The sequence below is a fragment of the Nyctibius grandis genome, chromosome 4 (genome assembly GCF_013368605.1).
Source record: "Nyctibius grandis isolate bNycGra1 chromosome 4, bNycGra1.pri, whole genome shotgun sequence".
Lineage (NCBI taxonomy): Eukaryota > Metazoa > Chordata > Aves > Nyctibiiformes > Nyctibiidae > Nyctibius > Nyctibius grandis.
In genome coordinates, this window is record NC_090661.1 from 7,494,315 (window position 1) to 7,510,748 (window position 16,434).

The 16,434-nt window shown below is 40.4% G+C and overlaps 1 protein-coding gene across 2 annotated transcripts in view; it reads right to left on the reverse strand.

Annotated features, from left to right (window-relative positions):
* Positions 1-748: 748 nt before the first annotated feature.
* Positions 749-16,434, reverse strand: part of MPPED2 (metallophosphoesterase domain containing 2) — a 108,684-nt gene continuing 92,998 nt past the window's right edge. For both annotated transcript variants that reach the window (XM_068399114.1, XM_068399115.1), the window contains exons 5-7: positions 6,934-7,049; positions 4,132-4,245; positions 749-976 (exon numbers count right to left, since the gene is read on the reverse strand). In XM_068399114.1, coding sequence (XP_068255215.1) covers positions 858-976; positions 4,132-4,245; positions 6,934-7,049 — 349 coding nt within the window. In that variant the 3' untranslated portion in view covers positions 749-857. The remainder of the gene's footprint in view (positions 977-4,131; positions 4,246-6,933; positions 7,050-16,434) is intronic.

The following is a 16,434-nucleotide window of genomic DNA, read 5'->3' on the forward strand; positions in this document are numbered from 1 at the left end:
AAATACATATATATATAAATTCATATTTAAAAGGAGTCCGCATTTACATTTTTTTTTTTTTTTACTGCATGAAATACCTGCTCTTTGCAGCTTTCACCCCCAGTCTTTTAAAGCTAAAATAATTTAAAAAACAAACAATAAAAGGTAGCTATCACATACAGGCTGTGGCTATCTGTATCAGTCTTTAATGTATAAAGCAGATACAGACAAACAACCAAGAAGTCTATTCTCCCCTTGCTGCATTCTACTGTGAACAGAAACCAGTTTCAGTATACGCACACGTATCAAGAGGTAAATGGACTCCAAAATATTGTTTGTGCTACTGAAAAAAAAGGATACAAATGGAAATGAAAAGCTAACATTTAGACCTAGGGAAAAAGAAGACACTTAAAAAATCCCGACAATAACATAAGTTGTGCAAATTTGGGTGTTTTTAAATGCTGCCTATTTTTTAGCTTATAATATAATATTAAAATAAGGTCTCTCACTTATTAAAAGAAAGCTTGGCTGTCCTTTTGAGAACACTATAACAATTTACAATGGCAAATTTATTGAAAAACAAAATTCATTTTACAAATTCACAATGCTTTATCAATTTAAAATGAATGCTGTATTTCCAAAAAGCACAACCTCTAACTTTTCTTCTTTTGTACCAGCAATTTAAAAAAAAAAAAAAAAAACACAAAAAAAAAACCCACGCCAAAACCCAAACCCCACCCCAAAACAAAAACCCCATGGTTCCCCCAAATTCTCACCCCCCTCCCGATTTTGAAATAAACATGTAACAGAATGCAAGTTTTATAATCAGAAAATGGCAGTTTATAGACCTTCCCCAGTTCCAAATGTGCAGTAGTGCTTCATGATCCTTGAGGGGTTGGAAGGTCAAATATAATTGGAGGGTTGGTTGGTTGAAAGCTGACTGTACACGTTGAGGCATTGATGTACGTTGTGTAACCGTCTGTCATAATGCCATAACCTGTGGGGACAATGTGTCACACTTACTGTAATATAAACAAACGATACTGCCCGTGGGCAGCTGCTCTGAAAGCTTGTTGTGGGATCAATGCTTCGGAATAAAATTGAATTAATCCCTTCAAAACGATATAAGCACTTGAAAGCTGCCACAAAGGCTTGATTGAAAAAAATACAATGTGCTGTATTTGAAATAAGAACTGCTGCTTTTGTTTTATGTACAAACTTTTTTCCTCCATGGAAAATCCTCTGTTGCAACTGGATACATCAGAAACAGAGACAAAACCACACATGTACTTTTTCTAATTACTTAATTAGTGAGCTGTAGTTTCCATGCCTGTAATGTCTGTCATAAGAAAAAGACCAATAAGGAGTAGAAGATTTAAACCTAACTTGGGTGTCGCCTACAAAAACCCCTCTCTGGGCAATGAACTGAACCTGGCAAGCTTTCCCCATTCTAGCCCTCTGCATCCAGTTCCTCATCATAGGACTGCCAAGCTGGTGCTCACGCTGGCTTGTGAAACCTCAGAAACTCATTAGCAGGTTAAACATATGCACACATATAGATACACACACACACACATATATATATATATATAGTAAATATGTATGTTATCTACCAGTGAAAATCATGACTAAGGAAAGGAATCTCCTGCTGTAAACACAACAGAGCACTGGAGGTCAGTGGATGACCCCCAGCATAAGCAGAAAATGGAGGTGAAGGTTAAACAGATGACTGCTTTTCATTACAAAGGGATCTTGGTAACTCGTTCCAAGAAGCAAGAAGCAGCAAATATTCATCACAGTTTTTTCATCAAGCCAAGGGCTTGACTCCTCAGTAACACTATGGCGTCAGTTTCAGGATGCTGAAGTCTGTTCTCAACCTTCTGAACATCTGGCCAGCAACGCTCTTGTTCAGGGTGCCTCTGAGGCACCTGCAGCAATGCTGTTTCTCTGCCAGCCTCTGTCTTCTCTCCTACTTGCCACACGGGAATAGGACATAACAGAGGGTTACGTTCTCCAGTGATTTGGGGCAAGCGGAGCAAACTATAGATACCCATGAACTGAGTCACACCTGAGTCTTCATTCAGCAAATGTGATGTGAGAAAACCAATGATAACAGAAGTACAGAGATGCGGAGAAGGCAGAAGCTCTCCTCTTACAGACATTCTCTCAAGGATAAGGAGATAGGGGCTCCAGTTCCACCAGTGCAAAAGATGAGAGAAAGCTTTGCCATTGTTTTCAACTGACATTCACAGAAAGCTAACAAAGAAGCTAGAGAAAATATAGGAAGAATTTGGCATCAAAAGTACTTTAAAAAAAGTAAAAAAAATCAGAGTTTCATGGAGGAAGAGAACTTCCCTTTGCTGCCCACAGGGGAAGAATGTTTTTCTTTTAAACCATTATGATACAGTACAGATCACTGCTGCCTGAAAGCTAAGATAAATACAGCTACCCACAGTGTCTATCAGAAAGAATAATCACTTCAGAATTGCTGCACTGTCCGCCTGTATTACTTTATTTATTTAGACTGGCAATTTTGATTTAGAACGTCTCATGTTGGGAAAAACCTTGTTTGCAGTTCTTCTTGCTTATCAACCAGGAAAAAAAACCTGCATCACCAAAATGTGTGTATAGCCTCCGTTGATTTAATGGAATGTAGTGCATGTTCATCTCAGCTGGAGTTGGATGAGAATTAATTGCGCTGTAAAATAATACTCTTAACACTTCACTGCTTCTTTCTGTCCTGAAACAAGCTGGTTTTATGTCTTCTGCATTAAGTACTAAACAGGATTTTAACTTTTTTGTTAGTATTCTTCTAAGAACATATTTGAACGTTCACTTTTAATATGGGCTACCACCTTTCCTATGAGATTTAAATGTAAGCTGCTGCACGTGGCTCCTCGGTGCTTTCTCGTCATGATGAACTTGTACATTAAAATAACTTCCTCACCAATTTCTTAACGCTATCACAACTAGAAGTATCATCATCCAGTGTGCCTACAAAGGCTGTAGACAATTTACACGTTTTAGCTGGAAGCCCTGCCGTATTCACTATTCTTAATATGCAAGGATTTATATCTGTACAAAATATCCAGTCTTTTCCTGGGTGCATTAAAAGACTGGTATTCATGCCACTATACTTAAGGTCATGTCAGTATTTTCATTATAAACTCTTTATTTACAGATATTGGGCATAAAACTCATTGTATGAAGCCACAAAGGCTTCAGAAAAACCAACAACAGTAGTTGAGAAAGCTGTTCTTTTTTATTTTTCTTTTATGAAGTCCTCCAAATCTTTAAGCCTATGGAGAACCTAATTAGTGTCAATGGAGAAACCTCCAGGGGGAACAATATAAAGCATTTAATGTGTAATTTTGAGTTCTAGGGTCACGAAGTCTTACATTCTCTCTCAGCCAGAACTCCTAGTGTTTCTCTCTCAGCCACTTGAAAGCTACAAAATTGTATTAAATATTTAAGTATCTCCAAAATGGATTTAATCTCTCAGGCTCTTCCACTGCCACAAACTGAGCTTATTGTTTCTGAAGCTTCACACTCTGCCTGATCTGGTACTGGCAGTGGGGAAATCTCTCTTCTATCTCTTCTGCTGGAAGGTAACATACACAGTACAAACTGTATCACAGGATGCCTTTAGAGATGTATGCGAAGTGAGTTCTGGCAATCTCTCCTCCTGACATCTGACTCAAGATGCCCTCCCTTCTGTTTTCCCTTAAATGCTCAGGGAGGTGAGCTGAGACAGTAAGTTGCCTTCGATTTTCTTTTTTTTTTTTTTTCTAGCACCTTTCTTGGCTCCTGTGCTTGGAATAATGGGGATAATTTTCATTTTGGCTTGCAAGTGTGGGGAATCTCATCTGTTCCTGTAATCAAGTTTGTCAAAATTTGAATTGCTTTCAAATAACCTGTATAGAACAACCTTTGCACAGTGAACCATGTAGGTGGCTAAATGTAGCACACATTCCTGAAAGTCTGTTTTAATTCTGGCATAAATTTACGAAGTGCTGTGCATGCAATTGCTCCCCTCAATTCCCTCCCTACTTTAGTCCAATACGCCATTATCCATCCTCTGCAATACACCATCGAAATGCGCTGCTTTGAAAGCAGCCTGAGATCGAAGACGGGAGTAGCGCTGCTCCTTACCTTCATGGATCCCACCAAAGACATGGAGTTTGGGTCTTACTCGCCTCTGCACCGTGTTCAACAGTTCCACACAACCCACTCTCTGCAGCTCCTTTGGAACCCAGTCTCGAAAACCTGAAGGCAAAATGCAATCAATGCTATTAATTTTCTCTATTCAGGTAAGGTTTCACGTAGTCTTTCAGGAAGTCGTAATTCACGGAAGGTTTATTACATTATTTGTAGTCGTAACCTCTCCATTAGAGCACACAATGGCTTTTAAGAAATGTTTCACTGTCACTTTGTCTTCCTTAAGATTTCCTCCCTCCACCTGCATTAATATTTTTCTAGGTGTGATTTGGTTTTTTAAACCATAGGTTTAAATTCATCTTCCACCTTGAAACCCTGGGGCGTTTATTCCTGGCACTGCTGCAGATTTTTCTTCCCCTTCCCCTGGCTCTTACAGCAGTCAGCTTCCCAAGCCAGCTAGGTGCTTACTCCAGAAATGGAATACCTCAGGAAGCTGAGCTGATCTACGACCCGATACCTCTGCCACCCCAAAGATTTAAAATACAGTCTCCCACAACTTCCAGAGGACCACGGTCTGTAAATGTCAGGTTACTTCTGACTCCCTGGTCATCAACAACAAGCAACGTAGCAAAATAGCTTCCAACAAGCCAGTGCCAATTGACCATGCTGCCACTCAGTCCTACAGACAATATGGGAAAATGCACAAAAATTGACATCAGTTAGTATAGAAACCTGCGGCCTGGACTAGCACTGACAAGGATCAGGACGGCAGGATGAATGAGGAGTATTAAAGGGGAAATCACGAACCACATCCAACTGCAGCACCCTTCTACTGACTTTGAAGTAATTATACTCTGTGCCAACTTTATCCCAGGTAGTAAAAACATGTTGTGACATGAACTTGACTGAATTTTGGAGAGAACAAAGAGTCCAGTTACAGCTCTAACTCCCTTCATATTTACGTCATTTAAAAAGCAGCATTTTGTCAATATTATCATGCAGGCTGAGACTTAGACCCCCCTCCTTTTAGGCACAGTACTAACACCTAATCTGTGTCTGTAGTTAAAATACTGTGCCAGCCTTCTGAAATTGAACTTCATTACCTCCATCAAAACCAAAATTTAAGTACGCTTATTCAATTAAAGCACTCATTAGTGTCTGCAGCATCACAGTATTTCTATATGAACCCAATTCAGAGCAGATGGATTAGCAACTCATTTAAAATAGTACCCAGGAAACATTATAAACATGCTTGTGGGGTTTTTTGCTTCTTTGGGAAAATAAACAGATTAAAAGAGTGCTATTCAAAGCGTTGGTTTTCAATATCCAGTGCGTTCCACTGTCAGCGGATGGTGTATCGCTGCTCTATCAAAGCAGCACGCTGGTGGCTCTACTAAGATTAAAGAGAATTTGCAGATCGTCTTACAACACTCTTTAAGTAGTATTAAAAGAGTAACCAGGATATAAAAGCAGCAGTAAAGTACATTACTGTTCAAAAACTTTCTGTACTTTTTTTTCTCCACTTAGCTCTGCTTAGATTGCCAACTCTCATTAATTGTGGTACAAAACATAAGCACACATTAATTCCTGACTCCACGGTCACTGAGAAGCTCTATGAGCGCACTGAGCCAGCCTGGTAAGCACTTAAATGCTGTTTTATAATGGCACCTTACAATTCTGGGAAGTTTTTTTTTTTACATTCACTACCACCTCAAAAGTCAGTGACTTCATGTGATCATGATGATTTGACCCCTTGGATTCCAAGAGCTTACTAAAACCCTGACAAAATCACAATCTACTAAATAATTGTAATAAAGAAAAGGCTGACACACTCTCCTATCCTGATAAGCCATATTTATAAAAGGCAGATGCTCAGTTGTTGTAAAACCAACTGAAATATTTAAAATATGGTCCTAGACTGCTTGCCACATGTGTCTTAAAAGAAAAGCAGTAAATAATATGTGATACTATCTTGTACGTAGGGAAAAAACAGTGGGAACTTTCAAATGGTTTTAGTGTAGTCTTTAATGACTTCAGATATGCCAGAGCTGAGTACTCCTGCCTCTGCTGCATGATCATCTTAGTGGTTTTTTGAGACCATCAGAACTTAGAATTAAAATGGGGATCAGTGAGTTACTCACATTTACAAGACAAGCAAAATTTAACTAAATGAAAAACTTCAACAACTGCTTAATGAAGAAACAAATTATGCATTCATAGACTTGTGCTCACCTGTCATTAGTTCAAGTAATGAACAACTATCTGAGAACATAATTTTATTTCTTCACAAATAAGCTATAAGCCAATTAATATATTTAAAACTACCATTACATATTCTAAGTTTACAAGGACATTATCAAGGAGAATATGTGACTACATACTCCTGAACTCTTGACTGTGTACTCTAAAACCTTAAGGAAACATGTCATTATAGTGGAAAACTGTTTTAAAAATTCTAGTCAATCTCTGAAAAAACGCATGGGATTGGAAACTGTTCGCCAGATGAATACTGTTGTAAAATAAAACGTCAAACTATAATGGCTACAGAGTCTGATATTTGATCTTCCCTAGCTTGAGTTTAACAAAAAAAAATAGTTTTTATTAAGAAAACACCTGGAAGCTCAACAGACCTGCTAAGCCTAATCATCACTTTACACTTCTTCCAAAAAGATTTTTTAATTCATAATTTTGAGTTAGGGTGCAATTACAGCATAGCTTATAGTGTTATTAATTTTTGCTTATTTTGAACGTAAAATTCTCATGCAAAAAATCACACACAGCTTTTGTTTCACTTACCAAGGGGAGGTCCATGTGTCATTAGTATATCAATTCCCTCAGGAATAAGGTTCCACTTGTCTAGCAAAGACTGACCTCTGGGTAGGTTAAAGCCCCATCCATTAAACCACGGTGTCCTTCGGGGGAAAATAAGATTAACTGCATCAGCGTAAAATAAAAATCTCTTCCCTTCTCCAATTTTTCTGAATTAAAACAATTTCTGTGCTTCAGAGATTACTTGCAGACAGCCTTTGTGAAGTGGATGACTCTAAAACAAACTGGTTCAAATACATACATACTCTAATCTATATGGTTTAATTTAGATTCATATTCTATGCTCTTTTTTTTACTTCAAGAGTATTCAGCCCTGGGTGTGTTTACTCACTAGACAGAAAGGGAAAAAAGTTAAAATAACACAGTCTAAATCTAAAGTTTTTTTTTCCCAAAGTTTGGGGATGTTCAAATATAAGAACTCCTTCCTTATATTACCTACCAAAACAAGCAAAGATCTCAAAATTTTTTTGGAGGCCAGAGTCAGTTTCTCACAGCACCGGGCAGCTAGTGAGTAACAGCTCAACAGGAAGGCCGTATGATGTTGCACTTAACAGCACCATCTGTACTACGGTATTTCACTAAACTCAAACTTGCTCCTTCTAGCACTTTTAATAGCAGAACATGGTCACACAACTTGGCTTCGAACCCCTGAGCCTCCTAGAGGCCTTGATCACACAATGTTTAGCCTCACAGTGACTTTTTCAAGAGATCTTATAATTTAAAATTAATTTAGTATTTCTCAAGGAAAACTGAGATCCTCAGCTCCCTCCACCACAGCACAGCGTTCTGAGACACTGGTTTATCCATCAACCCAAGTACGCAGTGATGAAAAGTGGACCTTCTAGGAGTACTTTTTCAATTCACAACGGCCAAACCGAACCATTTTGATGCAGGTATATTATAATAAAGCCTTTCCGTATCAGGTAGGGACATAGAGCAATTGTTCTGAAGAGCTACTGTAATATTTACACCTGTTACTAACAACTTTTTATACAGCTGTTAGTATCCTACTAATTTTAAGAGTTTTCATCCATGTGTGTGTTTCCCAGAGCTCAGGCAACAGATTTAGACTGAGTTGCTTCATGTTCTAGGTAGGATACTCCTGTCCTAGCCCTAGTCATTTGGGGGCATCTTTCTGAGAGTTCAAGCTACTCCTGCAGTCTTCTGTGTACTGTAGTTCTGAAAATAAAAAATGAAAATCAGGGGGAAAACCAACCATAAACCAATCTTAAAGAAAAGCATACTTGTTAAAAAGAGCAAGATCATTAAGAGCCCTACATCCTTTCATTCTGTAATCTGCCTCCTGCACCCTCTAAATTATGTGTTTTTCAGCTTCAAATATGCATTTAAGTGGAAATTTCCTGCTGAGAATACACTCCAATTTTTATTTTTTTGTAATTATTTTGTTTTCCAGAGACAATAATTTGACCAATGAAGATCATACCCAGTTATATGTATGGTCTGAATTCCTGACAATCGGCAGTATGGGAAAACAGCAGGCGCTGCTAAGACGGGAGCAGGAAGGTCACTGGTGCCTTAGTAACAAATAATAGACATACCCCATGTAGTCCTACTGAACTAACACTTACAGTACACACACAGAGGAACTCGTTCAACCCAGCAGACTTCCTGGATGCTGGGTGAACGCTAACAAAAGATGAGCAAATTAGATGCTAGTTAAACATTTTACATGAGCTCTGGGTTCCTCATATGCATAGCAATGAAACTTCACCTCTCACTGCTGGCTTACTCTGCACCCACTGAAACACTTAAAAAAGTTCACATGTCGGAAAGTAAGGTCAGCACACCTCACAGGAGGTTTGTACACAACTGAATTAAAACTGAAGCATATGTCTTAGCTTTAACTAAATAACAAGTATTTCTGCTTTTCTGCAACTGACCTTTCTGAAACATCTATCTAAATTTCCCTTCCTAGAATGCTCCTAGGTTTTAACATTCAAGATTATCGTAACCTTCAGGGCTGCAGTTAAAAGTTAAAATATGGTTTGGCTAAACATTCAGCTGCTTAAAAAAACAAACACACAGGCATAGGTTGAACTTTTCACTGTCAATTAATGATTCTTTCCCCACTTGTATTTCTCCTGCAGATAATACTGTAGTTATTACACTATAGTTAAACCTGAAATATGAAACCACATCTGTGATCTCTCTGGAGCTCTTTGGAGACTACAGCCACAGAAAAAACCTGGATTTGTCTGCAGGTTTTTTATTTTATTTTCTTCTGAAGCACTGTGAGGGGAGGAGGAGGGGAACCTGAGCACCAATATATTCTTCCTTCACCAGCCCCTGTAATTAGCTGTGACTAACAGGCACCACATGGGAATCCACTTGCAGGAAACTTTTGAGAAACCTTCCCCATTACGCAGCATGTGCACAAAAAAGACGGTCAAGTGCTTCTTTAATACACTAAATATTTTCATACGAAATGAATAAATCGTGGAGAAGAGAGGGCACGACCGGAAGAACACCTGGCTTACAGATTTAGGTTTGAGACATTTAAAACACGGACTTGTACTGCATATTCAATGAGAGTCCTGTGCCCTGACTAGGCAAAGCGGGAGTCACCGGCCCCTGCGTCCCTGAGGTAGTTCAGGCCTCACCAGACAGCCAAGAGGAAAGAGGATGTGGTTCAGAACACCACCAAGAAGAACAATGGCTTTATGGACCAGATTCAGGCTTAGCTGAGATCACAGGGAAGGTCACCCGATGTCTGCACTACGCCGTGTTGCAGTGCAGACAAAATGGAGTTGATGTACTGTGAATGCTGTGAGGGGACAAATGAGTAGCTGTTCACCCCCAGCAAACTTCAAATGTGTGCAGGAAAGATAGAGGCCCACTGTAGGCAGGCAGCATCCTATCAAGGGATATCGGATAGGGATATTTCACTCCTATTAGTGCCTTTTTTTGCATACTTAAGACTTAAATAGAGTCACACTCAACTTTTAAATAATTTAGAGGGGAAAAAAAAACCTGTGCACGTAGTTATGTGCCTTCTGCAACATCTTCTCCAGCTGATTACTTACTGGGAGAAAACCACCTCCTACCTAGGAAGAAATGTCTAGAATGACCTTTGGCTGCACCCACCTGTCATAAGTTGCAATCAGGTGCAAGTAATTAGTAAAGGCTACTTAGTCATTAGTAACTATATTTAAGATCTGACATATTTTTCTTCTCTATGAAGTTTTAAGTAAAAGATTTCGGTTAACTCCTAAAAACATTAAAAGTATACTTCATTTTTAAGTAGCTGACAGGAAAAGAAAGTGATCAGCTGTTGAATAATGCCACAAGGGAGCTGCAGACGTAAAAACCACAAGGATTAGTAATGAGAGATTACAAACGATTTTGTCATTTTACGTTTGACGGACCAGAACACCTCCTCATACCCAATGCATGGTGTGACACAGGTCCCGCTTGCCTGGCGTGTCAGCCCATGACTGGGAGAACCTAATTGAGCCTCTGCTTGTCAGAACCACGCTGCACTTCACAGCATCCTTCATGTGCCATCAAACAGTCACGGTAATTCTTGGTCCCCAGCCCACCTGACAGCTCAGCCCTCCCCTGACTGCAAAGCTTCCTTAGCATTTAGGGATAGCAGTTATGCTGGCACCAGATGTGACACAGGGAATATCCTCATGAAAGGCAGACACCTGGCCCATCGTTACTCTCTTCATTTATTTATTTCTATGCAGGAATCCCCACAGATCCCCCTCCACCTGGCATTTCGGAAGTTACCTTTTCTGCAATTAAAAGAATGCTTATGCAGTAGGCTGCATATTAGCTTCACATCTTGTGCTGCAAGAGACGCAGGCATCACTTGACATAATACCAAGAAGGAGGGGATCTTAAGCTTTGTGACAACACTCATCCTCCCTTTGCAGGTGCGTTGGGAGAACTCCTTGACAAGACACACAAATCCATCTGCTTTTAAAGGCAGACAGCTGCCTCTTCAGCAAGTGATTGGACCCCCTTTCTCCCAAGTAACTGTGTATGGTTTTACTATTACATTAAAAAAAAAAAAACAAACCAGCACAGTGATGGTGCGTTATTTTATGACACAAAATCACAACTGCTCCTTGGTGTGTACATCTCAGAAGCAACATCATCACATGGGGGAACGGGAGACACAAGTCCATGGCCAAGTTCATCCAGGTGATACAGGAATTTCAACTCCTTCTGGAACTTTAACATTTTTAAAGGATGGTATCCCCTACTACCTACTTTCATCTCTTCTCTGGCTCATGAATTTAATTACCTGATCCTCAGAGTTCAACAACTCAAAAGGTAAATGCACAATGAGACCTTCTAGGTTCAGGTTTTCCTTTTACCTTCACCAGTAAATCCAGTTATTTCAATGGTTACTTCTAAACAGGATTAGAAAAAATAATTCTCTCTCTGTTTTTAATCCCATGCATTCATTCATTTTTAAGGCTAGCTACTCTTTTAGGAAAGCTTCAATTTTATCCTTAATAATGAAATGCTCTTTATTTTTGTCAGTGTTTAAACTGAACACAGAGACCTGGCTCATGAGGGAGAGAGACAGTTCCATCAGCAGAAGAAAACTGGTGGGACAGGACACCGATACACACTCCTAAACTCGTTCAGTTACAGGACTAGCCTATAAACATATCCCCGAAGTATCTATTACAGTCCTAGATGAATGCTGCAGCAGGGCAGCAGAGAACAAAGTGCAAAAGGAGTAGAAAAAAAAAAGTGGCCTTTGTGCACAGAGAAGAAAAGCCTTTCAATCCGCCTCCCTCCGCCCCAAACAAATGTTTGCCAGGGCAGAGCAGCACACACGTGCCCATCTCCATTCAGTCAATGGACAGAGCGTGCCTAGTGGGAACACACAAAAAGGGACTGTAGCATGGGACGAGGGAGAAGGGGAAGGAGAGCGTGTGTAATCATGGAAACAAAAGGCTGAGTAGGGCAAGTGCACAATGTATTAGGAAAGCACATTTTACCAGATAAGAGCTTCTATAAAGGCTCTGAAACTTGCCTTCAGTGCTACGAAAGCATTTTCTTGGTTAAGCTCTTTCTTATAGAGAATATACAAATGCTTCTTCGTAATGTAACAACAACCAGGAAATCTTAAAGGCTAAACGATTTCCTCAATGGGATCATTATATGGGATGCTGTGCACAGTAAAAGGCACAGTCTGGTGGCTCGAGCTGTATTTCATTCCCCCCAGCATTCACCTGCTGTGCCTCAGTCGCATTTAGAAAGTGAGGACAATAATACACAACCAAAAGCAGCATCACGGGGTCTGGTTCCTTGGGATTTTGCTTACCCTGCCATCTTTAAACAGCTCAAACTCTCATTAAAGTGGGTTACCAGTGCTGTGATTACACTAGCCATGTTACTGTACGCATCTCCTTATTATCGACCTGCACAGAAGTCAGGAAGCCTCTAAAACATAGTTCTGCTATTTTTACAATGTTACAAAAACCTGAAGCCTCAACAGCTGCTGGGATTTTTTTTTTCCCCAGGTTTTCCCTGTCTCTTTCAGCTTACATACTACAACCTCTAAACACTTGCCGGTTGTCTAAATGACAAGCCATCTGAGAAACACAACCTCCAGCCATCCACCACATTTGGAGGGAAAGAGCCCACACGGTGACTCTTCCCTACGAAGCAGTCCTCCACAATGAAAAGCCACAGCAACCACCTCATCACCACAAGCACGTGTGACCTGGTATACTCCTTGCACTGAGCTGTTCTCGATTTCTACCTTAGATTGTACTAGCTGGTCAATGGAGGTTTCAGCTTAGACTCCTGTCAGACAGAGAGCCGTGCTTGGATCTGCGAGAGGTAAGAAATAGAAAGCTAGGGCCTTGACTGCTGCCGTTCAGCACGTTCCATGGATGTGCTCATCTGGGCCAAATTATCACTTAGAACAGGGATAGGTACAGGAGTAAGTGCAGCTTTAGCCGTCCATACAGCTGGAAAATGCTCTGTGAAAAGAATTCCCTCCTGCATCTTGCAGTTCTTCCCCTTCTCACTCTCTGCGCATGTCTGCCTTTGCTGCCTCAACTTTTACTGATGGGTAACTGAGCTCTGGTGCCCAAATCTAAAGCCTACTACCTCTGTGGATACCTTTCAGTATTTGGTTTCTCTGATGGCCCACACCAACCACTGGCACCTTCTATCCTGGGTCTTGAATGGTTATTGATACATTTTGGAGGAGCAACATAAAATGTCTGCTCAGTTCACATGTTTTGTGTTAACAATACCAGAGAGACTATTTAATAGCACAACGCATCTTCTGTGGGGAGGATGTATTTTTTAAAAAAAGAGAAAACGGAAGGAAGTTATGTAAAGAAACACATAAAAACATACCAGGGTTTAAGAAACTTGAGGCCAAAGAAGCAGACAGGCAGGAGGTCAAAATGCCAACAACATCACAGAGGATCACAAGACACAGAGGACAGTAGGACACAGAGCGCAGGGCTCCCTGAGCACAGGGGATCATATCATAGATTCATAGAATGGCTTGGGTTGGAAGGGACCTTAAAGATCATCTAGTTCCAACCCCCCTGCCACAGGCAGGGACACCTTCCACTAGACCAGGTTGCTCCAAGCCCCATCCAACTTGGCCTTGAACACTGACAGGGAGGGGGCATCCACAGCTTCTCTGGGCAACCTGTTCCAGTGTCTCACCACCCTCATAGTAAAGAATTTCTTCCCAATATCTAATCTAAATCTACGCTCTTTCAGTTTAAAACCATTACTCCTTTTTCTGTCACTACACGCCCTTGTAAAAAGGATAGAATATACAATGAAGCAGAGGAGGGGATGACACCAGGAAACCAGCGGATACCAGAAAGGAGAGGAAGAGAGTAGATGAATTTTTCAAGTTTATGACTCAGACAACTTTTACTTAAGTATCTGAATTGCTCATCAAAGAGGAAATTTCCTCCAAATCTTCTGAGGTTTTCCAATCCCTAACTGCATTGCAATTATTTTATTTAGGGCTTTACTTAATGAGATCTGGGAGATATTTTAATATACCAAAATTATGAAAATAATTCAAACTTGACTCAAGGGCTAATTTCATTCTACTTTTAAGAAGAACAGAATTACAAAGGCCTGCTAATAGAAGCAGGTATTAGGCCTTGCATATTTCTGTGTTGCATATAGTTGAGGAAGGTTTGAAGAACAGACCTGGTCTAAGCTAGCACCAGCCTCAGCTGAGTCCATACATTAAGTACACTGTATTTCCCCGCATGGTGATGGGAGCACTGTGGCACAGCTCAAGCCTACGAAGTACCATGCTGGACCGATTTACAGAACCGCTTCTCATTCCAGAGTGGGCACATTCTCCCCTTCATTCCCACACTGCATCCCTCTGCAGGGTACCAGCACCCTTGAAGTGTCGAAGGATGCTGCAGGATTGAAAAGAGCTTCAACTCCTCAAATTGTTATGGTAGAATTTTGTGGTCTTTGTAGAAACGTAGAGAACCATGCAGTATCTACCTAGAGCAAGGAGCTCGCTGGTCCTGAAGCTCACCACAACAGAAACTGACTGTCCATTCTGACGGACAGGCAGGGGGGAAAGAGGAAACAAATGGAAAAGAGCAGCTGGCTGAAATTTTGATTCAATTTTGCTCAATAACTCTGCATGTCATAGAATGATGCTTGGATGCTTGGCTTCTTCTAGTAAACATGACTGTAATACGTTAGCTGTATTACATCTTAAACTGATTTTCTCCACGCCTCTTCTTATCCATGCAGGAAATGTAAATTGACAAAGCTTCCACCCCAGGTAGATCTGGAAGAGGGTTTTACTAGTAGCCCTGTTTCTGCAATGACAACACAAATTAAAGTAGAGCAAAAGGGAAGTAAAGACTGCTCCCTCAACACACACTTATTCATGCATATTTTCGATCCACTGGGGTAGTGTGTGTGTTTGACATGTAAAAATGCAAAATCTGTACAGGTATAATTACATCCAGTAGCTTCTGTTGAATATTTTATATCTTCATAAACATAGCATTTGGAAAATACTAACTGAAAGACAGCTGCCTTTAAAACAAGCAAGCTACATTTCAGTGAATCATGAAACGCATGTTGCCAGGTATCAGTTAATATAGCAAATAAAATGCTTAAAAAAAGTTATGCCTGCCTGGCCTATTGGTGAATTTGGTTTTTGCTCCTAAGAAACAGCCTCTAGAAATTTCATGATTTTGACTGCTACTTAAAACAGAATTCTTTAGCATCGCTAGAGAGTCTCTGTAGTTCTTCCAAAAGGCTATGCTGGTCAGAGAACATGATTGCTTATTCATTAATAAATGCCAAAGCCACAAACCAGAGGAATTCCAGATATATCTTTTTATGCAGTGTTTCAGCACCTTTACATAACTTTACATCTGCACCCCACACTGCTCTTAATACACGTAACTTAATGACACCAGCATGAAAGGTGAACGTTCCCGCAGCAGGTTAGCTTTGGCTGGGGACTCCCTAAGAGCCGCCGAGCCAATGTACCAGTTCACTGCTGCCCAGAGGGGTCACGGCCCCCCCATACACCCATCATCAGTCCTTGTACCAGCTCCAGTTCTGGCAGGCCCTATCTGTTTGAATCCTGACTAACAAATGGAGGAGAACACTAGATGATGTCACTACTTCTATAAGCCATGGCGCAAAACCCAGCCACAGATGATGGTGGAAAAAACAATAGCTGGGCTACCTGAAAGAAACTTTTCTCAATCTGTTGTTCTCTGAACATAATCCTCTGCAAACAAGAGAGACTTGCCCGTTTATGCTTACAGGAATACCTACCAGGTATCACATGTATGTTTTGAGCCCCCTTAGGAATGAAATCCATCACCAGCACGCAAGCTCTCACAGTAAAACTGTGGTTCATACACACCTAAAACGGTCTGTGAGTCATAGTCTCTCAAACAGTGGGCTTACATCACAGCCACATTTAGGTCTCGTTTTTGCATTGCTTTAGAGCTTTCCATGTAACACACCTCCATGCTCTAGCACATAGAACCAAGAAGAAAAGATTGTGGTCTTTGTGCCCTTACGTCACACATGTCTGGGTTGCCCTTGCTTTTCCTGACCTAATTTCCAGAGTTAACAAACCAGATTGTTGTTTCTGAAAAGTAAAAAATAACCAAAAAAAACCACTAAGCACAAACCTGCATCACAATCACAGGAACTCGAAGGCTTTCAAAAACTCTTTTCAAGTACCTTACAAGTAATAATTAATTTAGCCTCAGAATAGTTTAAGTAGAGCACTGTTTATAGAGGTACTGTGTAGAACTAGACTGACTACACCAAAAATAAACTTGACAGAATACATGCCTAAGTGACTTGCTTAAAACGAATCAGATGGTAGACACAGAATGCCGCCCTCCACGATTTTCACTATTAGTCTTTAACAATAAGTCAATTATTCTTATCTACTCCAATGATTTAAAATCAGGCACTGAGATTGCTTAT